Below are 22322 nucleotides of genomic sequence, written 5' to 3'. Positions count from 1 at the left end.
AGTTCTGGAGCTAATAGCACAAGGCAAGAGTATACAGCTGATACCTTCCTAGAGGTGTAAATCATGACTCGAACGTTGCGGAAACCAAATCGTCATCAGGTATACAGATTGGAAAGAACATATTGGCAGCAGTTGCCTCAATCTATGCAGTACAGTTCCGACGATGACGAGCTCAACACACAATCGAGTATACATACAATACCATTTGACATGACAGGGACAGTCTTAGTTTGGAACACAAACGATGAAGAGAAAGACGATAGAGAGAAAAGAGAACTTTTCATGGTCATGAACATTCACGTTGTATCATCATGTCAAGATAGAACGTTGATGCGATCGATAAGTTGCTTTTCGACCTGTTCAATCCTCAACCTCCTTTCGCGTTCCCACCTGACCATCACACCTCGCCTCCCTGTTTACCAGCTCTTACAGCCTCTCCACTGACCAAAGACCTATCGTCTGAATGTACTCCACTACGCCTGTCGAGCAACGGCTTCAATCCAGGTACCGAGACTGCAGCGATAGCCGTAGCCATCTCCACCATACTCAGAATATACACCAAGTTCGGCTCGCTCGAATCAGTGTTCAGAGTAATGAAGCGGATCACCGTCGTCAACGCAGGAACGATACCCAAGGAAAAAGTAAAGTAGACAGCCGTTTTATGTTCTTTACTCAACCCCTTGAGTAGAAAGAGAGGAAGACCATAGACTGTACCACTCGTCAGTACGTAGGCTAACGAGAATAGGGCCAAGAGACACTTACTGAAGATGTAGGAAGAAAGGTTCATGGAGAAGTTGAAGTAGAAGGGTATTTCGGCGTAGAATACACTACAAGCACCTTCTTCTTGACTCCATTGTACGGACACAGGCGTACCGCAGTAGAAAGTGTCCATCCAGAGGACAGTCATATAGGCGCAGCAGACGTAGGCGGTGATCACGTACATGGCCTTGCGAAGGGCAGGTCTGTCGGATGGAAAGACACCCCAATAGAAGGCGAGCATGCTCAATTTAGGGAACCCCTGTAGGCACAGGTCAGTACGGAAGAGACACTTGAATCACGGATACCCACCATTCCGAAATCGTAAAAGTAGTTGGATGCGAATGAGATCTTCGATAGTGTGACCGAAGAATCCCACTCATCCATGACACCCAGCCGGTATGTCAATGTACTATTATTTGTGTCAGTGTCTTTCTATAAGCTGCAGGGCAGCCACTCACTCGCAAATGATAAGCCCAAGACCAATGAGTGCTGAGAAGAGCAGAATATACTCAGACAATCTCAACTTCTGCCTCTGCACAAGTAGACGAGTATAAATCCTCAAGCCAACAAGAACATAGGCCGCAATCAACATAATCCATTCTGAGATCTGCGAGCGAACGAAGAATTAGCAAGGTCAGGATACACACTTGGACGGTAGCATCGACTGACCATGCAATCCTTTCCAGTAATCGAATTCGCCATCTTTGCAACTCCAACAATCAAACCTTTGTCGATGTAAGGAAACAAGAGAAGGAGCGAAGAGCAAAGAAATTCAGCAAACCAATGTCTCTGTAAATAGTTGTGGCAGCTTATTTACCCATTCACCGGTAAGCCCGCAGTACTTTAGTATTCTTCTCTCCATTCTCGTGTAAAAGGAGCGAATCAACTAAGCAGATGTGTTGAGCCATCGACCCAGATTGAATTCGTCTATAGATTGGGTAGATTGCTGCTCGCTTGTGCCGTGCCGCCAGGGCGTCTATCACTCCACTCGCTTGGCTTTAGCAGACAAGAGTCCCTTCCGTACTCGACCGGGACGTCTGACTAACAGTAAATGCAGGCTTCGATAGCTAGATCAATATAGTGGTTGTCGCCAGGCTTGATTGGTCTATCCGGCAGACGGAGGGTCAGCCTCCTTCCTTCACTCTAAAGGATTTTGAGATGAAACACACGGACCGGGGGTAGTGTCCGGCGATCCAAACTGTCGGGTCCCGTTAATATATCTCGGTCTTCGGATGGCTGGACCCCTAAAAGAGTCTCTGATATTGAATACGACAGTCTTTCGTGAGACGAAATCTAGACCTTGATGTTGAGATGAGACTTGTCTCTAAGTTCTTGAGCTTGGTCTCCGTTCAACATTGATGCCCATACTGTCTAGTAGTCGTAACGATGAATACAGCGATCCTGCTGTCTCCTTTGACTTCATGATCTGAGATTAATGGTGGGAACCTGAACTTGCCGATGTGGGAAGTTGCATCAAACATTCCCCTTACTGGCTTGAGCATCATACCCATTATGTGTCCAAGCCTGAGCAAGTGGTCCTCCATCATCACCCTCATCGAAGGGTCTCGAATCCACACTGACCTCTTTAGTCTTGTAAATCACATCTCTTCCTCCAACACGGTTGAGCTCCACATCACTCCCAGAGTCATCCATCAAATCGCTTCTCCCAAACACCGACCTCCTATTCGAGCAATTAACCGCATAATGATTACCATGCGAGTATGAGTTTGATGACGTGTTGTTGTTCTTGTGACGCAGTAGTGTTTTCAGCGCAGGAAGCGATACCACGATGATTGCGACTGCCATTTCCGCCATTGACCAAATGAAGACGGCATTCCAGTTGTTGCCGGTTTGAATTGTGATGAAGCGAGCGAGGTTTACTGCTATGGTCGCAAGACCGAGTGCGAATGTGACGAGGAGGCCGTAAATTTGGCTGCGACCGAGATGGAGATGTCGTAGAAGAGGGAAAGGGAGGACGAAAACTATAGCGTGATTAGAGAGAGATTATGATAGCACGACAAACTTGTTGAGTCAATACTTACTCGCAACATCAGATGTAAAGTTCAAGGCCCAGTCGATTTGTAGGACACGAAGGGAGTTGAAGGTCGAACATGCACCTTCCTCGAGCGACCAGTTACTCGAGACGTTTGGTGCACACCATAAAGTGTCCAATAGGCAAGTGCTGATCGCGCATGCGAGCACAAACGCGGTCACGAGATAAAGCGCCATCCGTAGTCGCGGCATAGTACTTGGAATGATCTTGAAGTACAGAGCAATCAATGCTGCCTTCGGCCAATACATACCTGTATCGTAGAAGTAGTTCGAAGCAAACGATATCTGTTGATCGGTCAGCCATCGATATCGAGCAAATTACGTCGTCATTCTTACCTTGTCCAGAGCTACTTCGTTGCGAATATTAGCTGCTGATAGTGCTTCACCCTGTGGTATGTATCGCATCCCTCCAAGCGCATACGTCCAAGTATCGCCTATGAGATTATCAGGTATGTAGTCTCTTAACTGCCATCTTTGGAATACTCACAGATAATCAGTCCAAGGCAGTCCAGTGCAGACACTACCAGAAGGATATCTGAGACAATGACATGCTTCTGCTGTCTCTTAGTAATGCGCACGCCTATTCGCAAACCAACAAGACTGTATGCAAGAGCAAATAACGTCCACTCAATAGCCTGACCGACGTGTTAGTGGCTTGCATAGTGGGCAAAGGTATGTACTCACCATTACAGCCTCACCAGAGATATCGTACCCCATTCGGTAATGACTGTAAGTTTGACGAAGGAGACATCAAGCGTGCAACACGTAGAAGCTTGCATCAAGGCAAAATCAGCAGAAGACTACCGTTCATCCATATTGAAGCTCAACGATGGATGATTTCGCTTACCCATCTAATCGACCATCGGGTCTTTACGTGAGGTGACCGACCTCTTGAGACGTACTAAAACCTAGACATGCCGACTAGTAGTTGGAGAGAGCGGCAGATCTCGAGACTTAATTGTGCCTCGCTTCCAACAGAGCCTAGTTGAGCCCTCGCATAGCAGCAACAGTATCCATGTTGTATGGAGACGAAGACCCTTCGGCACTAATATTGCGCCACAGTAAAGCATTGATTGTGTATATTGTAGGCATTTGTGAATGTATTGCGCTATGTCGATCAATATGCCGAGAATCTTCCGCCCATGTATATTAACTTACCGAGTCCCTGGATCGCGCCATACTCCTTCGTATCCTGGAGCCGAGAATTGTACGGAAGAGCGGCTGTATAAATAAAGTGACCCTAAGGCTTATTCAACTCCCTCGGAGGTGCATGATGGTGTGCAAGGAGGGTTTTGCAGACTATGCAGCATCCCTGATCGTCTTCAAGACTTCACACGAGAAACCTTGACACGCAGGCCTCCTTTAATCCTCCTGATTATTCCACCGGTAACATCGGCCTTCATGTTCGGATCTACCAACGTGGTCTCAAAGCCGAGCACCCAGGCGGCGAGCAATGATGCGAATTCGGCTTTGGCAAAACCTGAACAGATTAGCAGGACGTCTGATCGTATGGCTTTGACCCGACTTACTAGCTCCAATACACCCTCTCGGTCCGTGAGAGAAAGACATGTTCGAGTAGTTGCTCTCGGCACCACCAGTGTTGGCTCTTCCAGAACCCATCCATCTCTCCGGGTCGAACACTTTCGGGTCTTCACTCCACATTGCCGAATTGTGGTTCGCGGCGATGAGCGGCATGAGAACAGTTGTACCTTCGGGTATGTGTTGTCCAGAGAGGACGATGTCTTTTACCGCGACGCGAATAGTCATCGGTACAGGGCAATAATAGCGAAGCACTTCGTTGGTGACAGCATGGAGATATGGCAGTTGCTCGATTTGCTCGGCGGTGACTTGCGCTGTGGTGCTGCGAATGTCCGGTAGGTCTGAGGCCAATAACTCGTCGCGAAGTTTCTTCTGTACCTCTGGATACTTGCCCAGGACATAGACGGCCCATGTCATCGCGGTAGCTGTCTGTGACGGTGTGAGCCAAATATTATCGAGTGTGCAAGGGGAACATAACATACAGTCTCGTGGCCGGCAGCAAGGAAGGTAAGCAGCTGATCAACAATTTGCTGATCAGTGAAGCCTCCGCTCTGCATAGCAACACCAAGGATATCAACACCTCCAGCTGTCTCATCCGAGCTATCCCTCTCTTTGGCAGCAGCAATGTTCGACCTTTTTTCTGCAAGCATTTCAAAGCAGATCTTGCTAAGATATACCCGAGCCCTTTCGACCTTGATGTTGCGCGGTATCGGCAATAGTCTAAGGAACCAGAATGGTAGAATGATGTTGAGAAGGCCCACGAGGCGCGTTTGCCAGTCCTGTTTGAAGAGAGCTTGATAGGTCAGGTACAGTTTACCATTAGGATCCTCAATGGCGTTGAAGGACTTTCCAATGGTCGCCACACCGATGATATCCAGTGTAGCACGGGAGGTCCAACCATCGACACTGATCTCCGTGCTTACTGCCTTAGTCTCTCCAGTGTCTCCCTCGTTTGACTCCTTATCAAGGTCCTTGTCGATTCCCAATACCATGTCACGAGATTGGTCCCAGAAGACAGGATACAGATCCTTGATATGACGGTAGCTAAAAGCCGGCGTCAGGTTCTTGCGTTGAGACTTATGTTCTTGACCTTCCGTCAAGAGAATACCATATCCAAGGATGCGGGCAAGGCCTTTGGTCAAAGCCGGTGGTTTAATCAGATCGTAGCTCTTCAGCGTCACGGCTTCGCTGAGTGCTTTTGGAGTCGTGACCATAACTCTCTCCATGTTGAAGAGACCACGGTAGTAAATCAATCCATCATTTTCAATCTCTTCCATCCATTCGCGATGAGGATAGCCAGTAGGCTCCTTGACAATCCTGGAAAATTGTCCGAGCAGAAGTGACGTCTGCTTCGGATGCGGAAGGTGTCGCAAAGGACTAAAGAAGAACGGATAGATCAGAGAAGACCAGAAAAATCTAATGGCGAATATAGTTGAGAAGATAGCTGCTGTTGTTTGCCATACTGATTCGTGCAGTAGTCGCTCGGGGGCGAATGACTTGAGCATCAATGACAAGGCCGCCGCAGCAAGCAGAATGGCGCGTTTCATCACTTTCACCATGTTGGCGATATGTTCTAGCACAAAAATACCAAGGTGACAAGTGTGACAAGACAGGTCAGCATATACCTAATCAATGGGTGATAGAGTTGTGTTACCTCGGTGCCGCGGTGCTTGGCATCAACGCGTCATGAATATGGGAGATCTGTCGACGAGTAACACCTGACAACCTACACCTTTAACGTGAATGCACTCAAACAATTATTCTCGGACCAGAACATCATAAGTCGGATTTCCGTGAGTTGAGTCCGATCTGAGAGAAGGGCCATGGCAACAGAACTTGCACCCAGCGGACCCCGTTGCGCGTGCTGCCCTTCATCACGAACAAAGACAAGACCGGATCAAAATTGTCAGGATATCGTCATTTAATAGAGGTATATTCATCAATGTCATGACTCCATCGAGAGCTTTATTTGATCTGCCAGCAGGTCAATTCAACAATCCGTCTCTTCGCTTCCAACCCCGTCCCTTCCAAGACGCAGGACTCATTTCTCGAGACCGCTGTAGCTGCCCATGCTGCCATTGTAAGTAGTGTGCATCTCCTCAGCTAAAGCTCTTGCAGATGCTGCAACAGTCTCATTCTTGGTCTGGGCGTAGAAATGCTCAATGTACTGCATCGCAAGAACCGCCTTCATGCTCAGAATGCAGTTGGTTCGGTCGAGCTTGATGCCTCTAGTCCTATCGATGAGAACTCTGTAATCATGGTCCAACAAGACAAAGTTCGCGTAATCCAGAGCGCGTTGGGGGCTACACGAATGAGCGAACATGAGCCATTCGTGAATGCCAGCCATACCCATCGTGGGCAACATCTCGATGAACTTCTTAGTCATCGGGATCTTAGTTGCGAACAAGTCCAGAGGGTAAGACTGCTTCAAGCGCTTTTCCAGATCCAGGGCCTCGTCAAGATATCCAACATGAAGCTCGTTCTTAGCCGCCGTCGGGATAATATGCTTAAGCGGATGGGCTCCCAGGAACTGGCTGACTTTGAACATGAGCGAAGAACGACCGTCTCCATATTCGTTCTCAGCCTCGCAGAGCTTACAGCTACAGGCAAAACCAGCAGTTCCCAGGCGCTGCTTGAGTTTGTCGAAGTCACCATCTACAGGGCAATACATTGTAGTGATCTCCTCGCCTCGGCGGATACTCTTGGTCGCACGCACGATAATAAAATTACCAATGAAGCCACGACTGGATTTGGACAGACAAGAGTGGTTCATGCGAGCAGCTTGGACCCATACGCCGGGCGAGTCGACTTTGACGACCTTTTGTACGTCAAGACGAGCTCTATCTTTGTCGGCCTCGAAGCCAAAGCCGTTCTGTTCGATGATGTTCTGTAGACGAAAGACATCGATCACTGGCATGCCATCGATGATGAGAGGCAGAGACTGATGGTCAGACGTGGCTTCGCTAGTGGATTCAGACTGGACACTTCTAGCTGTGCCGTCGTACAGATCCAGGAGCTTGAGACTCGATGAGGGGTTGTGAAAAGACTTGCGAACAGCATCGATCCAGATTGCAGCAAGGCTGCCGTGCATACCGACGTTGTTGGTGGGATTAATGATCACACTCAGCTCATGCGAGTCATCGGGAGTATTCGAGACAGTAAAGGCTCTCTCACACAAGATGATGGCCCCGACGGCAATGTCCTTGGTAGCGAACAAGCCCTTCGAACCGAATCTCGAGCCACGCACCGTAGTACCATCCAAGTAACTGGCTTGCTCAGAGTGATAGTCTGCGGTGTCCGAGAACTTTTTCGCCATTTTCGTCAAGTCGAAGACGCCCTTTGTGGCCTCTAGAATACGTGACTTGGTACAATCAAGTTCCCTTTGACCGTCCGCGTCTCCGGGAACAACCACCAAGACTTTTTGAAACATCTGTTCCGCCGATCGGTAGTCACCAAGTGCATATGCAGCACGACCGGCTCGATAGAAGCGTTTGGCATGCTTTGGATCCTGACCCCAGAACTATCCCTTTGTAGAGGCAATGGCATCTGCCTTCGCCGCCTCATAACACCCGAGGAGGAGTCTGGCTTGTGCTCTGTTGCGAAGCAAGTCGGACTTGAGGTCGGGATCTTTATGGGTCATAGAAGTAAGACCTTTGGTGTAGCAGTGGCCGGCCTTGATGTAGTCTTTCTCCTTCAAAGCCTGGTTTCCCTCAAATTTCCATTTCATAGCAAGCTTTGGTTGGGCCGAAGATTGCCATGCGGAGGGAAACAGGGAGTGATCGATCTCGAGGAAGATGATGTCAGAAGGATGATAAACACACAGTGCCATGGCCAGGTCTTCGGAAACAGAGCTGTAGAAGGGCTCCTTGATAGCCAGCACAACACCAGCTGGTAGATACCTCTCGGGCCACGAGACGAGACCAAAGTTGAGAATAGCGATCCTGTCTACATCGCCAGTCTCATCCTCAACAGGCATGAAGGTTTGTATCTTGGAGACATCTGTGGAATGGCCGAATGTGCGGAGTAGCAGAAAGCTGCCATAGTGGTGAGCTTCGAGACTGAGGTCGCTGAGGTTGATCTTGGTTAATGTCTGGAGTGAAGCATGGCTAGGAGGATAGGGCTCTGAGACTATGGTCAATTTGATTTCGGCATCTGGAGGAGCTGAGATAGCACCGTGATGGTCCAGGTCCTCGCGTGTGCATTGCTGTCGAGAAGTGTGTTTTCTGTCCTTGTGAGAGTCTACGCGCTGAGTCAACTGGAACTTGAGATCAAAGGCCTTGTGTACAGCAGCCTGCACCTTCATGTTGGAGATGATGACGGGAGTGCTTGCAGATGACGAATACCTGATGCGATGGTTTTATGAGATGATGTTGTGACAATGCACGCTGAGAAGACGCGCTTGAAGTCGAAGAGATCGCAAACAACACGCAAACTTTCAAGAATCGTTCGTCGTGTCTTTGAGGTCAATTTCATTCACACTCGGGTAGTTGCATATATGCAAACGTAGAAATGTAAGCTTGTCGACTCTCTGGGATCCCTTGCAAAAAGCCAAGGGATTGTGTTGTTATTCTGAGAATCATAAAAAGCGTTGTGAGGAATATGTCGTTAGTTTTCTGATTTATTTGTTCGATGTCGTCGCTTTTCTGTGCTGAGTTCGAGGGTCGAGGATTCGGGAGTCAATAAGAGACACGGAAGCTGCGATAGAGAAGTCTAGATTTGTCAAGTGTACCTACATACTCAACTATTGGATATCACAACCATATGTTCCTGGCCCACTGAGACTCCACAAACTCCATACTTTTGAACAAGATGCAAAGACGGGCATGCTGATGAAAGAGATGATAATTCGGAAAAGAAGGAGTTTTACTCCATGTCCTCGTCGTCTTCTGACTCCTCCTCTTCGTCGTCGTCGTCACCACCAGCATCAGCCTCATCGTGCCAGACGTCATCGTCGAAGTCATCGTCATCGAGCATTTCCTCGTCATCGTCTTCGACTTCCTCGCCGTTGGCCTTTTTCTCCTTCTTCTTTCTCTCAACGTTCTCTTTCTGGATGCGTCTTCTTTCGGCCTTCTCCTTGTTCTTGACCTCCCAAGCCTTGTCTTGTTGCTTTTGCTCTTCCTTGCTCTTGCTGATGTACTCGTGCCACAGGATCTTGCCAGCACAAAGACCTTCCTCAACCTTGGTCAAACGAAGAGTCATGCGAGGACCCAGCTCTTGCAGTTTGATGGCCTTCTTCTGCGTCTTTGTCTTGCGAGGTTGAGCAGCAGGGCGCGCAGATGCTTCGGTATTGATGCCTTCGGCGTTGGCTCCGCTGACCTTTGCCCGTTGAGCATCACGAATTCGCTGACGCTCGTCTTTCGACATGGCCTTGCGATTCTCGACGGCCAAAACCTCAATCTCGGCGTCAGTGTCGGCTTCTGTATCCGACGCAGTTGTGAATCCGGAGGCGGTTGGGTCCAGGAGGTAGTCTGCGACATCGTCCAAGGCACCAAGGTTGGGCAGACGGGCACTGTCGCCACGCTTGAGGTGATCAGCCTGCTCAAGTTTGCGCAGGGCTTTCGGTAGGGCGGATTTGGGGGTCACGGCATTGATGGCGTAATGGCGCAATTGGAGGACGAAGGCATGGGGGTCGTTTGGGTCGGTAGAGGGCTTGCGATCTAGCAGCATGACGCGCTTGATGGTCTTGAGAGAGGTGGTATGGGGAGAGATGGGGGCGAAGAGGGATTGGAAGATTGTCGTCGTCAGGGACTCGAGGTTCTTCGGAATGGGATTTGACTCGGTCTTGTTGTCCTTTGCGGCAGCATCGGCTTGCTGCTGCGACTGCATGAAGTTGTTCATGACAAGGAGAGGCGAGGTCATGTATTCGGCACCGTTCTGGCCCTTTGGACGGCGCATGCTCTTCTGGACGTCCTTGCAAAGCGAGTACTTCTCGACGCGGAAATGTAATGTGGGACCTCTGGGAGTGGTGCAGAGGCGCAGGTTTGTGTTTCCAGCATCGGAGCGAGAGAAAAGCATGAGATGTGAGACTCCGAGGGGACCGGCCATGGTGATGAAATCGCGCAGCTTGTTGGACTTGCGCTCCTTCAGGCGACTGGCGGTACCGGGCTCCATCATCAGCCGGGTGTCTCTGACAAGCTGTGAGATGCTTGGGCCGACTTCTCCAGCGTTGATACGGATAACCATGCTCTTGGGCGCCCTTGTCTCGCTCGCCAGGGCGGCGGCACTCTGGTGACCGGGCATTCCAGGAGCAGGAGGCTTTGCGCCAGCATGGGTGCGCTTCTTGACTCTTCTCTTGGCCATTGTGAGTTTGTGAAAATGTGGATGTTTTGTCGAGTCGATTGGCTCCAAAATTTCTTTGCAGTCGCTGCGACTATCTGCGTCTGTGCTTCGGCGATAACCCACGTCGGACCCTCTTTATCGCCGGAGCTTGTCCGATTCACTTACAACTTTTTATTTCGCGCCCTCGCCCGCCCATTACCACTTTGTGAACATTTCCACTTCCGCATATTTTCGACACTACAGGCTTCTGATCTCACCATCCGAGATACTGCCTCTAACATGTCGGCCCTCAAGAAGAGAAAGGTTCAACATGAGCGCTCCAGCTTCAGCGAAGAGGCTCCCCGTCAGTCTAAGCCTTCGAAGAAGACTATGGATCGCATCGACGATACCAAGGAACCTGCTGAGAATCTGGTAAAGAAGGCTGTGAAGAAGGCTGCTACCGATGATGTTAAGAAAGAGAAGAAAGAGAAGAGGGAGAAAGAGCGCAAAGCTGAATCAGAAGAGCCCGTAGAAGAGGAAGCTGCACCTGCCGAAGAGGAGGAGGAGGACACAAAAGCGCCCAAGAGTTTCCGCGAACTGGGAATCATCGATGCCTTGGCCGAGTCTTGCGAGGCAATGAACTACACCAAGCCTACACCAATTCAAGCCGAATCTATACCGCTCGCGCTTCAAGGAAGAGATATCATCGGTCTGGCCGAGACTGGTTCGGGAAAGACCGCTGCATTCGCGCTACCTATTCTACAAGCACTCATGGAAACGCCGTCATCTTTGTTCGGTCTGGTCCTAGCGCCTACAAGAGAACTGGCCAGTCAGATTAGTGAACAATTCGAGGCCCTCGGTTCCTTGATCGGTGTCAAATGCGCAGTCATTGTTGGAGGTATGGACATGGTCGCTCAAGCCATCGCCCTCGGAAAGAAGCCTCATATCATTGTCGCTACTCCTGGACGTCTGCTTGATCATCTGGAAAACACAAAGGGCTTTTCTCTCCGACCGCTGAAATACCTGGTCATGGATGAAGCCGATCGTCTGCTTGATCTGGATTTCGGTCCTATCCTTGACAAGATTCTCAAGGTCATCCCCAAAGAAAGACGCACATACCTGTTTTCCGCCACCATGTCTTCGAAGGTTGAGTCTCTGCAAAGAGCTTCGCTGTCAAACCCTATGAAAGTCAGCATCTCCTCTTCCAGCTACCAGACTGTCAGCACCTTGTTGCAATCCTACCTCTTCATTCCCCACAAGTTCAAGGACATCCACCTCATCTATGTTCTCAATGAATTTGCCGGCCAAAGTACTGTTCTGTTCACACGTACCGTCAACGAAACACAACGATTGGCATATCTGTTGAGAGCCCTCGGCTTTAGCGCCATTCCTCTGCACGGTCAGCTCTCACAGTCAGCACGTCTGGGCGCTTTGTCAAAGTTCAGAGGTGGAACCCGCGACATTCTGGTAGCCACTGATGTCGCTGCCCGTGGTCTGGATATCCCTTCGGTCGATCTGGTCCTCAACTTCGATCTTCCTCCGGACAGCAAGACCTACGTTCACAGAGTCGGACGTACTGCTCGTGCTGGAAAGGCCGGAAAGGCCGTCTCATTTGTCACACAGTACGATGTTGAGGTTTTCCAGAGGATAGAGAAGGCTCTTGCTAAGAAGCTGCCGGAGCATGATGCTCCTAGGGATCAGGTCATGGTCTTTGCCGAGAAGGTATCAGAGGCTCAACGTATTGCTATCAGAGAAATGAAGGATTTGCATGAGAAGGCCAAGAATGGGGGCAGAGGTGGACCTAGGGGAAAGGGGAAGAGAGATGCCATGGACAGAGATGAGGGTTAAGCGCTGCATATGACGCTTTCATCTTTCTGTTTGATTTTCTCATATATGATATCCTAAGTCAGCGTTTTCTATACACAGATCGCCCACCTCTTCTCAATTGATTCACAATCCTTTACCATACGGTCTACACAGTCAAACACCTGGTTAAGATCATGAGATCAGTTTTGATATGTCTTATAGCTCGTGTGGATTCAACTTGAGAGATTGCCATCGGTACTTCTGTGTCGTTGGCGCGAAATTAATACCATATAAGATATCGACAGGGTCGCTCCCCAAGCTGCCAATTCGGGAAGCCTCGGCTTTCGGGTAAATTCGTCCCTTCTCCTACATCATCTGTCAAAGCACATCAATGTCTATCTTCCAAGCATACAACAATGTCATCCCAAAGGTGTTTGAAGTTTGTACAGAGTGTCTTGTACGTTGCAACATCATGTGAGATTTGACAGTAGCTAATGGAGTAACGATAGCGAGTCATTCCAGGCCAACTCTGGTCTTGAACCAAGGTGAGATGTTGCTGAAGAGTTGAGTATCAGAGTATCGGACTGATTATCATGTTTCAAGACTTCTTAATGGTGTAAGTAGCCTCGACATGTCTTGATGTGAGGTTTGCAGGACCAGCTTCCGTGGTTCTGACAATCGCCATCTCATTCCTCTTTCCTCGTCCTCCACAAAACATCAATCACCGTTTGAAATGTTCCCTCTCACCTTCTCTACATACACGTTTCGAACATCGAAACACCTAGAAAGATCTTTCGCACCATGCTCAAGCTGACCTCTGTATCGACAGCTTCGTGTAACAGCAGCACGTCCAGGCGTCGTAAATTTCGAGCTACCAATTGAGAAACATCACACAGTATGATTGATCATCCGTCCGATGTCCGACACGACATCCTGACCGTCTATAGAATCGTCTCAACATCCTTCATGGCGGCACCATCGCCAGCATGGTAGATCTGGGTGGCTCTTTGGCCGTAGCATCGCGTGGTCTCTTTGCTACAGGAGTATCTACCGATTTGAACGGTACGTTTTCCCCTCGCAATACCTTGCAGAAAAGGCGCTAACAAAGGTAAAAACAGTGACATATTTAAACTCGGGTGGTAAAATTGGAGACCTGATTCGCGCAGTACGTATAACTCTACTCGCGAATACATGCATCATTGCTAACCCATACAATCAGGAAGTCACCTGTGACAAGTGTAAGAAACCCGCACAAGAAAGCATATGCTACACGCTTGCTGATATCCGACAGTTGGCAAGACACTCGCATACACATCCATCAACTTCCACAACGAAAAACAGGAGCTAGTTGCAAGAGGAAGTCACACCAAGTCTGCCCCCCCCCTGGTCTAAAAGTCCTGATAACCCGCACCGTCGCAAACCACTCCTCCTCCCGCTCAACATCCGGCTACAACAAATCCTCCGAACCCCCCCCCCCCCCCCGCATCCGTCAAGAATACGCATCGCTGATACAGATATGCAGATACGTTTCTTTCGCATGGAAAGACCCCAACAACATCGTCGAAGAAATGTCGCCCAAGCCCGAGAAGAAGGAATAGACAGTGTGCTCATCCTTCAAACAGAAAGCACAAGACACATAGACAGCCTAGCAGCAGACATACATTAAAACAGAAAACTCTGCCTGAACATCCACCAAAGATGTCTAACCACACCTTCTGTCTTCTCCCTGGCAGACCTAAATCTCTATCCGACTAATCAGGTAATGTGATGGTTAAATTAACCGGATTGAAACGCACTCAGGTTGACTCTTCTGCCATTACGATTATGCTGCAATATTGCAGTACTGATGCTAGCTTTACAAGGTAGCTTTGCGACTCCTACACCGTAGACATCGACTGCCCATCTCCCTGTCATTACGATCACTCTTAGCCTCTTCCTCTAAGCCTGTTCACAAACGACGCCTTCCTTGACTTCACGTTGAGCGTCTTTTGTTCAACGACAATCACGGTCGAGACTCCTGATTCAGCAGCAGTCTACGCTTCAACCATGTCTTTGCCTCTTCCCTCCATACCGCTCTCCACAGTTCCCCTTGTTGTGCCCAGTGTACCTGCCTTGACATACACCCTGGCTTTGAACATTGCGAAGCTAAGCTTCGCAGCCTCAGTCACACACTTCTTCTGCAACTCTCTCAGACACAGTTTCAAGTCATTCTCTGGGTATGTTGACGATAGCTCGCCACGACTCATAGACGCCTGAAGTTTTTCGTTACGATGACGATCGAATTGAGACATCAAGCGGCCGCTCCAGTAAGCTGTGGACTGCGCTGATGTGACATAATCGCTGGCGATGTTGACACTGCTAGCAAGATCTCCAGAAGGAAGGTAGCTAACCAAGGGACGGGGGCGGGATATCAGTGGAGGTACGGGTACGTTGCGGGATCTCAGAAGCTGATGAGGCTGAATACCGGAGCCGAGTGAAGAGCGTTGTTTTTTGTTGTCAGTCGGAGAAAGTAAAGGAACGACATCTGGATGGAGCATCGTTTGTCTTCTTGGCCTAGTGGTAAGTGTAGTTGGGCTTTGTGCAGGATCGATCGAAGCTTTTATGGTCACTGGTGTCTGAGGCGTGGATGGCTGTAGAGAATCCTTTCTCGGCTGCGACTTGGATGGCTGTTTAGCTGGAGTCTGGGGCCGTTTGAGGAACTTCAATGGGCTCTCAGGGCGACGCGCGTTGAGGTCAATTGAAGCCAGAGGGACATTCGGCAATTGCAGTGGTATGTTTTCTGTCTCTCCTTTGTTTGTGCTCAATGTTACGTTCTCCTTGAGTACGCGAGCCGAGCCTGAAGCATTTGGTGTACGACGAGGAATAAGCAACGGCTCTGTGTCTGAGCGGACGAGGCCACGTCGGTTGCCTACTTTGAGAATGCTCTTGGTGGCACTCGCCAATCTGGCCTTTGCATTGAGTCCCATCGAAGGCGTTGGGATACGAGAAGATGGTTTCATGGATGCAGGTGGCTTAGAGTGGTTACGAGTCCGTGTCATGGGCAGATTGCTGAATGTACAACTTTTGGGTAAGACGGGTAGTGGATCCTCAGACAGTGACATGTAGGTTTGGCGACGATGCTGATGTTGTGATTGTTGTTGATAAGTTTTGAGGAGATACGGATCCTCGTCCGAGTTCTGGGTGCCATGACTTGAGCGTCTGCGATTAAACGAATTGAATGGATTGAATTGCTGTAGATTGGCGAGAGAACTCAAGCGGCGGAGCGAAGATCTATGGTGAGGTGAAGTCGGACTTGGTGATGAGACGATCTCGGAGGAGACTGGATATTGTCGAGCTGGCATATCGCCCAACAACGACAGGGTTGTTATCTTTTCTAAGTTCCGGTGATTGTGCCGAGACGTGTAGGGACTGTGATGATGGCTAGATTGATGTGTGAGAAGGAGCGCGGTATGATCTGGTTGTAGAAGCGCTTGGAGGAGGTGCGATGAGAGGTTGTCGTGGTTGCCACGAGGTTGCTAGCTCAATGCCGACGAATGACCCTTCGGAGATTCGCGCAGCTCCTATTGAGTAGGCACAGCATCTTCGTCACAAAAATTCCGAAAACAATGCAAGGTCAGTCGTCACTGTAACAGCGCGAATAGTCAATATTGCAATGGGTCAATTTTATCCATTGAAGAGATGATTGTGCTAGGAAGTGGCCAACTGAGCTCGAATGACCTACCCAACTTCACCAAATTTTGGATTTACTTAGTCCACACAGAACCAAGAGACTCTGATGGCTCAGTAATCGTAGAAGCCTTTTCCAGACTTCTTGCCTAGCCAGCCAGCATCAACCATCTTCGTCAACAGCACGGAAGGTCTGTATTTTGAGTCACCAAGCTCCTCATGCAAGACGCGCATGATGGATAGACAAGTATCGAGACCGATGAAGTCTGCGAGCTGCAAGGGACCCATAGGTACATTTGTACCGTTCTTCATGATTGCATCAATGTCCTCTTTCGATCCGACACCAGTCTCTAAACAGATGACAGCCTCGTTGATGTAAGGCATGAGGATACGGTTGGCAAGAAATCCGGGACTATCTTGACTGACGGAAGCGATCTTGCCCATACGTTTGCAAAATTCGACAGCTGTGGTGAGGGTTTCAGGAGAAGTTTGCAGGCCGGTGATGATCTCGACACCCTTCTGAATAGGTACTGGATTCATAAAATGTGTCGAAACCACTCTCGAGGCAGCAGATAGATCGGTTGGATCTGTCGTGGTAGCAGCGGCAATTTTGGTTATGCTGATAGAGGAAGTATTTGTGGCCAGAATAGCATGTGAAGGGGCCAATTTGGCCAATTGAGAGAAGATGGAAGTCTTGAGAGTAATGATCTCAGGCACGGCTTCGATAACCATATCGACATCTGACAAAGCACCCATGTCGGTGGCCGGAGTCAAACGTTGTCTAGCAGCATCTGCCTCGTCCTGAGTGATTCTTTGCTTGGAAACATCCTTGGCCAGTAGCTTGTCGGCAAATTTGAGACCCTTGTCGATGGAAGCTTGTGAGTTGTCGACCAATGTGACAGGGACTTGGGCTCTCAAGGCAGCGACCAAAGCGATTCCTAGACCCTGTGGTTGAATCAGCTCGAGGAAAACAATCAGATAGACGATTTGATGCCTACCATCTGACCAGCACCAATAACACCGAGCTTCTTGACGTCGGCATTGGGACGAAAGGTGGCACTGAATGATCGTCTGCTGATCGATTGGACATGATTTGGCAATTGCCTCAGGCATGCACGAGAAGTAAGAGAAGCCATGTTGTGAATTTGATGTAAAATGCAGAAGCGAAGCTTGCAGTAGAATGGGAAGATGATGGCGAACAATCACATGCGGAAGTCCGGGGCCGACATGCCGAGGTCGTGTGTGGAGTATGGAGTATGGAGCTGACAGGGAGCCATGTTTGCCGTGTTTGATTCAATTAAACGCGCCACGCGTCGGTCGACGCGGGTCTCTTGGAAGATTATCATCACGCTCGAACTGGTCCGTACTATCACAACACCAACGTCATGGAGGTGTTTGAGAAGAGCCAGACGGTGGATGCAGAGGTCAGGGCACATGTCTACTCGCTTGTGTCGGCAATCGGTGGCAGTAGTACTGTCAATGAAGGTCAATATGTTCTCGGTGACGATGCCCTGGCTTGTTTGAAGGACTTGTCCAGATGGATCCGCCTGTACGACGACCGAATCAACCGACACGACGTCAAAAGATGTATGGCCGAGGCCAACCTGGTCAGAGGAGACTTGCTGCCAATTCTAGCTCAACAAGGAGACAAGAGCGACCGCAGCGTCCTGGCAACAAAAGTCGCCCTCAACTGTCTCGACCTGCTCAACACTCTGACCTGGCCAATCGAACGCAAGGAAGAGACCATGACTATCAACACCCACAGGCATCTCCCATACATCAAGCTCGCCCAAGTCGAATACAAGCGCGCCATCCTGCATTGGGAATCTGCCCACATTCTCCGCACCGCAATCAGCGTCGCCATTCCTGCCATAACGCAATCGAGGACCGAGCGCAATCCAAGAGACGACTCGATCATCGGTGTTGTGCTCTACTTCCTCCGCAATATCGCCATCATCGCCCAGCCAGTCGACGTGCCTAGTCAGAGCGACGACAATGACATCAACAGACTGGACACGATCCACGCCTTCCACCAGCAGAATGTCCTACAACTCCTGCTCACAATCGCATCGAGCGTCACCGACGAATATCCTATGCACGACATTGTCCTTCTGGAAATCCTCTTCCACCTGCTCAAAGGCATCGACCCGAAAGACCTGTTCAAAAATGAAAAGCAACTACAAGATTCGCGAAATCATGACTTCAAGGCTCTACTGGACAAGGAGAAGGCTATGAATTCTTCCTATGCAAGAAACGCCCCAAGTCGTCACCATCGATTTGGAACTATGATATGGGTGAAGCGTCCGGATGAGAAGGTCTCGACTCTGAGCGGTCAGAACGTCATCTTTGATGAGCAAAAGACTATGCATCAGATGGACCAGTCAAAATTATGGAACAAGCCAAAGCCGCGAAAGAAGAACGTCGAGGTTCAAGACGAGAACAATGATTTCGATAACAACGTCATCCTGGACGAGCCCACCAGGAAAATCGTCCGCCACTTTACCGAAGACTTCCTTGATTCGTCCTTCAATCCCTTGTTCAACAGTCTTCGACGCGCTCTCACCTCGGAAGCTGAGAGAGCTCAAAAGTACAATACTCGTCAATACTACTACCTGATGGGCTGGTTCCTACAGGCAGAGCGTGCTAGACAGGACTTGCTGAAGCGCAATGGCAAGGTACATGACGCGGCTGTCGATGATTCTCCCTTTGCATATATCGCTGCCGTCATGACTCAGGAAAACTTCATCTTGCTTGGACGAAAGATACAGCAGAGTCTAGACGACAAGGAATGGTCTGACTTGCACGCATGTATGCGTGCCTTTACCCAGATCTTACTGACTGTCACCGCCATGGCAGATTCTCCTTCTGAAGACGATCAAGAAATTGCCGAGAATATCCAAAACAGAATCTTCTACGAGGAAACCACCCACGACCAAGTCATTGCTGTGCTCAGGGGATATAACAACCAAGGTTTCGCTTTCCTGGATGCTTGCACAGACATGGCACATACTTTCTTGCGCATGCTAGAACGCTACAGCAAACAGAATGTTGACATGCAAGTTCGGTCCAAAAGACGCACCCGCAAAAAGCGCAAGGTCGAGGCTCAGGTCAATGGCGCGGACGACGAAGGTGCAGCGTCCGAGGCCGAAGATCAAGCTGACGCTCAACGCGCGGTGAGTGAGCGCAAATTTGACTTTACTCGCTTTGCCAGCAAGTTTATGACCGAAAGTGCTGTCAACACCTTCGTCCGCTTCACGAGTTACTACAAGGATCTGGACACAGAACAATTGAAGCGCTGTCATCGTTTCTTCTACCGTTGCGCGTTCAAGATGGAAAGAACGATCTTCCTCTACAGAGTCGATATCCTGCACTTGTTCAATCGCATGATCAAAGGGCCAGAGGGCCTCTCCAAAGACCTTCCTCTGTTCAAAGAGTGGGAAGAACTAGTCAAGCAGGTATTCAGACGTTGTCTAAAGAACCTCGAACAACGCCGAGAACTCATGGTTGAGATGCTGTTCACCAAGATCCCCAATACAATATTCTATCTCGAGAACGGGTACGAGATGGAGATTACGAAAGCTAGACCAAGACCTCCAGCTGAGCTGGTAGTGAAACCTGGACTGAGCCAAGAGCAGCAAATTGCTGTGGCTGTCAGCGTGCTTGTCAACCAAGGCAAGCTTGACGCTCTGGCTTGGGTCAAGGACGTTCTAAATTCTGCCGCCGAAGAGAGACGGGCATGGGAGGATTTGCACGATGCGCAAGCGAACCTGGCGAACGACACAAACACCGGAACGAACAACAATGTCGATGACGAGAATGCAGACAGCATCAACAACTCAGACGCGGAAGCCGCGGTCAACTCGGTCGAGACAGCAAATCAAGAGGACAAGCCCAAGGCACCTTTCATCAACCTCAAACCTGATACCGACGACCGCAAGCTCAGCCTCTTCAAGGACAAGTTCCTTCGTCTACTCCTCAAGCTGTTATCACTCGACCGCCTTGGCGAGAACGACGATCCCGATGCTTCCTGGATTGTTCCTTCCTCGATGCCCTCATCTCTACTCCTCTCAAATCTCGCATTGATCAAAAAGTTCGAATTCGACCTCCCCACCTTTGAAGGCGGCGTAGCTCCCGAGTCTCTTCTTAGAAGTAAGAGTGCGGCCGGTTTACACGCCAGAGCTGATAGAAGTGCTGTTGCTAGTGCAGTCAACAGCGATGACGAAGGCGACACTCTTTCCGACCTGGACGATCAAGCTGCTGCATTGTTTGAGCCTGGTGGTCCAACTTCACGCCCCGCTGACTACGAGAAGCCACGGTTGAAAAAGAGACTTTTACAGCGAAAGGCACCTGAACTCAGCGAAGAGGAGAGGTTGCTCAGAGCACAAGAAAGGGATGCCAGGGAGAGGGAGAAGAATGCAAAGGTCAAATCTGCGCTGCGCATTACGGACTCTGATGACGAGGATGATGCAGAAAAGGATGCAGAGTTCTTTGCGTTGGAAGAGCAGAGGAGAAAGAAGATCAGTGGTGTGATAAGAAATGCACTGTTGAATGAAGTCGACGACTCGGCTGGTCAGAAGGGTAAGAGGAAGGCAAAGGCTACGAAGGAGAAGACTGCAAAGGGGAAGAAGAGGAAGACCATCACAATCGAGGATGATAGTGATGGCGATGGCGAGCTTGCTAGTGATGCCGAGATGAGAGATGTCAGTGCTGTTGATCTATCTAGCGATGCAGAGGAGGCGCCTGAGGATACACCGATGGATACGGTGTCGCCGATAAAGACCAGCACTGCTGTAGTGATCGACGAGGACGAAAACGAGGATGAGGATGATATTGTGCAAGCCAGGCCTGCGCGAGCGAGACCAAGTGCAAGGCTGCCGTTCTCGGACGACAGTGATAGCGACTGATCATCGTTGACCTCACGATCATCATATTTGTTCCAAGCGTGGAGTCTGGGTGTTTGGGGTATATGAAGGAAGTAGACAGTAGCATTATTTGTATCTAAGACGTTGCAATCAAACGAGCATGATGCTCAGTAGATATAATCTAGACCGCATCTAGAACCAATATGTACACACAGAAAAGAAGACGATCTATATTTTGATTCAAGATCGCTCAGAGTTTGCTGGTTTTGGCGATGCGCTCGTAGAGAACCTTTGCAACAGCCTTCATACCCTCGCCATTGGGGTGATACCATGTCTTGCCGGTCAACTGCTCCATGGCAGTGCATCCAAAGACCCAAGGCTCCTTACTGCCAATGGCATGACCTTGACTCAATTCCGCCATGGGTACCAGCTCACACCACTCTGATCTGGACTCGACAGCTTTGCCTGTAGCCTTTTGCAGCCTGGTTGCAACTCCCTGGTGGTGCTTCAGTCTCTCGGCATCAAATGGAACATCAGTCATTGGCTTAGTATCCGGTCCCAGTAGAGTCAAGTACTCAACAACGATGACTCGTGCCCTGGGAGCTTTGGCGTGAATTGCGTCCAAGGCTTTGCCATAGCGCTTGATGACTTCTTCTTCGTCGGCAGGACGTGACATGTCTGGAAGTGGGGTCCCCTTGAGGCGGCTCATGAGAGAATATGCAGATATAAGCCAAGTGTGCTCCATGAACAGACCTCCAATGTAAGACATGTCGTTACCGCCGCCGAGTATGAGGACGATATCGGCATCCTCTGGAACTCCTTCAATTTGAGGTGCAAAGGTTTGACCACCGGCGACTTGAGGAGTTTCAGTGATGTTGAGGAGTGTGCAGCCTGATACACTCAAGTCTGTCAGATCAGTATTGAGACGTTCGGCCAGAAGATGTGCATAGTTGGCGCCGGAACGAGATGCTGCTTTGTTGATCTGGGGTGCAATGCCGGGACCAGCGGAGAAGGAGCTACCCAAGTTGACAATCTTGACCATATCGATATATGAGATTCCGAGCAGATGCAAGGAACTTGATGTAATACAAAAGTGTGGAGGCAAGGGGGTTGAAGCGACGAAAGATTGTGGAACGAAGGGATTGAAAGGACGTTGACGAAAAGATTAAAGCAACAGGCAGCAAGCTTGCGGAAGGCTCGACAGCCGAGTTTATTTTACGAAGCAGTACGAGCGATTGCGACGGGCAGAAAAAAAAGAGGGAGCGAGTCAATAATCACATGATGTCTGAGGTCAAGCTGGAGGGAGTTCGCCAGTCATGGGCTTCTACTTGGTCGAAGGACGTCATCTCATCCCGACTCCCAGATGAAGAAGAAAAGGCC

At 49.6% G+C, this 22322-nt stretch overlaps 11 protein-coding genes across 11 annotated transcripts; 3 read left to right on the top strand and 8 right to left on the bottom strand.

Annotated features, from left to right (window-relative positions):
• Positions 1-397: 397 nt before the first annotated feature.
• On the bottom strand, positions 398-1461 carry AUEXF2481DRAFT_3040 (uncharacterized protein; the record flags this gene model as incomplete). Its single annotated transcript, XM_013490191.1, has 5 exons — positions 398-708; positions 763-1018; positions 1069-1168; positions 1218-1366; positions 1429-1461. 5 exons carry the CDS (start codon positions 1459-1461, stop codon positions 398-400), a joined length of 849 nt encoding a protein of 282 aa, XP_013345645.1.
• A 462-nt stretch (positions 1462-1923) lies between these two features.
• On the bottom strand, positions 1924-3521 carry AUEXF2481DRAFT_37729 (uncharacterized protein). Its single transcript, XM_013490393.1, has 5 exons — positions 3496-3521; positions 3299-3446; positions 3148-3245; positions 2802-3096; positions 1924-2741 (listed from the first exon to the last, which is right to left on the bottom strand). Exons 1-5 carry the CDS (start codon positions 3496-3498, stop codon positions 2233-2235), a joined length of 1053 nt encoding a protein of 350 aa, XP_013345847.1. The 5' UTR covers positions 3499-3521; the 3' UTR covers positions 1924-2232.
• A 325-nt stretch (positions 3522-3846) lies between these two features.
• AUEXF2481DRAFT_37728 (uncharacterized protein) lies at positions 3847-5961 on the bottom strand. The gene is made up of 3 exons (XM_013490392.1): positions 4833-5961; positions 4341-4779; positions 3847-4291 (listed from the first exon to the last, which is right to left on the bottom strand). Exons 1-3 carry the CDS (start codon positions 5907-5909, stop codon positions 4134-4136), a joined length of 1674 nt encoding a protein of 557 aa, XP_013345846.1. The 5' UTR covers positions 5910-5961; the 3' UTR covers positions 3847-4133.
• A 430-nt stretch (positions 5962-6391) lies between these two features.
• Positions 6392-8753, bottom strand: AUEXF2481DRAFT_704770 (uncharacterized protein; the record flags this gene model as incomplete). Its single annotated transcript, XM_013490562.1, has 3 exons — positions 8002-8753; positions 7920-7963; positions 6392-7870 (listed from the first exon to the last, which is right to left on the bottom strand). The coding sequence occupies exons 1-3, from the start codon at positions 8651-8653 to the stop codon at positions 6392-6394; spliced, it is 2175 nt and encodes a 724-aa protein (XP_013346016.1). The 5' UTR covers positions 8654-8753.
• A 292-nt stretch (positions 8754-9045) lies between these two features.
• Positions 9046-10682, bottom strand: AUEXF2481DRAFT_37725 (uncharacterized protein). The gene has a single exon (XM_013490391.1). The coding sequence runs from the start codon at positions 10648-10650 to the stop codon at positions 9214-9216; it is 1437 nt and encodes a 478-aa protein (XP_013345845.1). The 5' UTR covers positions 10651-10682; the 3' UTR covers positions 9046-9213.
• A 146-nt stretch (positions 10683-10828) lies between these two features.
• On the top strand, positions 10829-12579 carry AUEXF2481DRAFT_37724 (uncharacterized protein). Its single transcript, XM_013490390.1, has one exon. It carries the CDS (start codon positions 10909-10911, stop codon positions 12454-12456), a length of 1548 nt encoding a protein of 515 aa, XP_013345844.1. The 5' UTR covers positions 10829-10908; the 3' UTR covers positions 12457-12579.
• A 251-nt stretch (positions 12580-12830) lies between these two features.
• Positions 12831-14056, top strand: AUEXF2481DRAFT_78010 (uncharacterized protein; the record flags this gene model as incomplete). Its single annotated transcript, XM_013490531.1, has 9 exons — positions 12831-12871; positions 12924-12959; positions 13018-13030; positions 13244-13309; positions 13362-13476; positions 13533-13579; positions 13634-13652; positions 13706-13784; positions 13937-14056. The coding sequence occupies 9 exons, from the start codon at positions 12831-12833 to the stop codon at positions 14010-14012; spliced, it is 492 nt and encodes a 163-aa protein (XP_013345985.1). The 3' UTR covers positions 14013-14056.
• A 391-nt stretch (positions 14057-14447) lies between these two features.
• Positions 14448-15755, bottom strand: AUEXF2481DRAFT_27464 (uncharacterized protein; the record flags this gene model as incomplete). Its single annotated transcript, XM_013490301.1, has 1 exon — positions 14448-15755. The coding sequence occupies one exon, from the start codon at positions 15753-15755 to the stop codon at positions 14448-14450; it is 1308 nt and encodes a 435-aa protein (XP_013345755.1).
• A 240-nt stretch (positions 15756-15995) lies between these two features.
• On the bottom strand, positions 15996-17291 carry AUEXF2481DRAFT_37722 (uncharacterized protein). Its single transcript, XM_013490389.1, has 2 exons — positions 17079-17291; positions 15996-17025 (listed from the first exon to the last, which is right to left on the bottom strand). The coding sequence occupies exons 1-2, from the start codon at positions 17214-17216 to the stop codon at positions 16195-16197; spliced, it is 969 nt and encodes a 322-aa protein (XP_013345843.1). The 5' UTR covers positions 17217-17291; the 3' UTR covers positions 15996-16194.
• Positions 17292-17492: 201 nt separating this feature from the next.
• AUEXF2481DRAFT_54938 (uncharacterized protein) lies at positions 17493-20984 on the top strand (the record flags this gene model as incomplete). The annotated part of the gene is made up of 2 exons (XM_013490488.2): positions 17493-19883; positions 19950-20984. Coding segments are annotated over 2 exons (3426 nt in total), but the record flags the coding sequence as incomplete, so codon positions are not given.
• A 208-nt stretch (positions 20985-21192) lies between these two features.
• Positions 21193-21984, bottom strand: AUEXF2481DRAFT_27461 (uncharacterized protein; the record flags this gene model as incomplete). The annotated part of the gene is made up of 1 exon (XM_013490300.1): positions 21193-21984. The coding sequence occupies one exon, from the start codon at positions 21982-21984 to the stop codon at positions 21193-21195; it is 792 nt and encodes a 263-aa protein (XP_013345754.1).
• Between the last annotated feature and the right edge of the window lie 338 nt (positions 21985-22322).

This window comes from Aureobasidium subglaciale (genome assembly GCF_000721755.1).
Source record: "Aureobasidium subglaciale EXF-2481 unplaced genomic scaffold scaffold_5, whole genome shotgun sequence".
In the NCBI taxonomy this organism is placed as follows: domain Eukaryota; kingdom Fungi; phylum Ascomycota; class Dothideomycetes; order Dothideales; family Saccotheciaceae; genus Aureobasidium; species Aureobasidium subglaciale.
Note: the sequence above shows the minus strand (reverse complement) of the source record. Positions and strands in the feature narration are given on the sequence as shown.

Coding starts and splice junctions, on each gene's coding strand:
- AUEXF2481DRAFT_37729 (XM_013490393.1), bottom strand. Junction 3,246..3,298: donor CTGCCTTGGACTGATTATCT/GTGAGTATTCCA, acceptor ATAATCTCATAG/GCGATACTTGGACGTATGCG. Junction 2,742..2,801: donor CTTTACATCTGATGTTGCGA/GTAAGTATTGAC, acceptor ATCACGCTATAG/TTTTCGTCCTCCCTTTCCCT.
- AUEXF2481DRAFT_37728 (XM_013490392.1), bottom strand. CDS start 5,909: ATGGTGAAAGTGATGAAACGCGCCATTCTGCTTGCTGCGGCGGCCTTG. Junction 4,780..4,832: donor TTGCTGCCGGCCACGAGACT/GTATGTTATGTT, acceptor ACACCGTCACAG/ACAGCTACCGCGATGACATG. Junction 4,292..4,340: donor GAGAGGGTGTATTGGAGCTA/GTAAGTCGGGTC, acceptor TAATCTGTTCAG/GTTTTGCCAAAGCCGAATTC.
- AUEXF2481DRAFT_37725 (XM_013490391.1), bottom strand. CDS start 10,650: ATGGCCAAGAGAAGAGTCAAGAAGCGCACCCATGCTGGCGCAAAGCCT.
- AUEXF2481DRAFT_37724 (XM_013490390.1), top strand. CDS start 10,909: ATGTCGGCCCTCAAGAAGAGAAAGGTTCAACATGAGCGCTCCAGCTTC.
- AUEXF2481DRAFT_37722 (XM_013490389.1), bottom strand. CDS start 17,216: ATGGCTTCTCTTACTTCTCGTGCATGCCTGAGGCAATTGCCAAATCAT. Junction 17,026..17,078: donor TTATTGGTGCTGGTCAGATG/GTAGGCATCAAA, acceptor ATTCAACCACAG/GGTCTAGGAATCGCTTTGGT.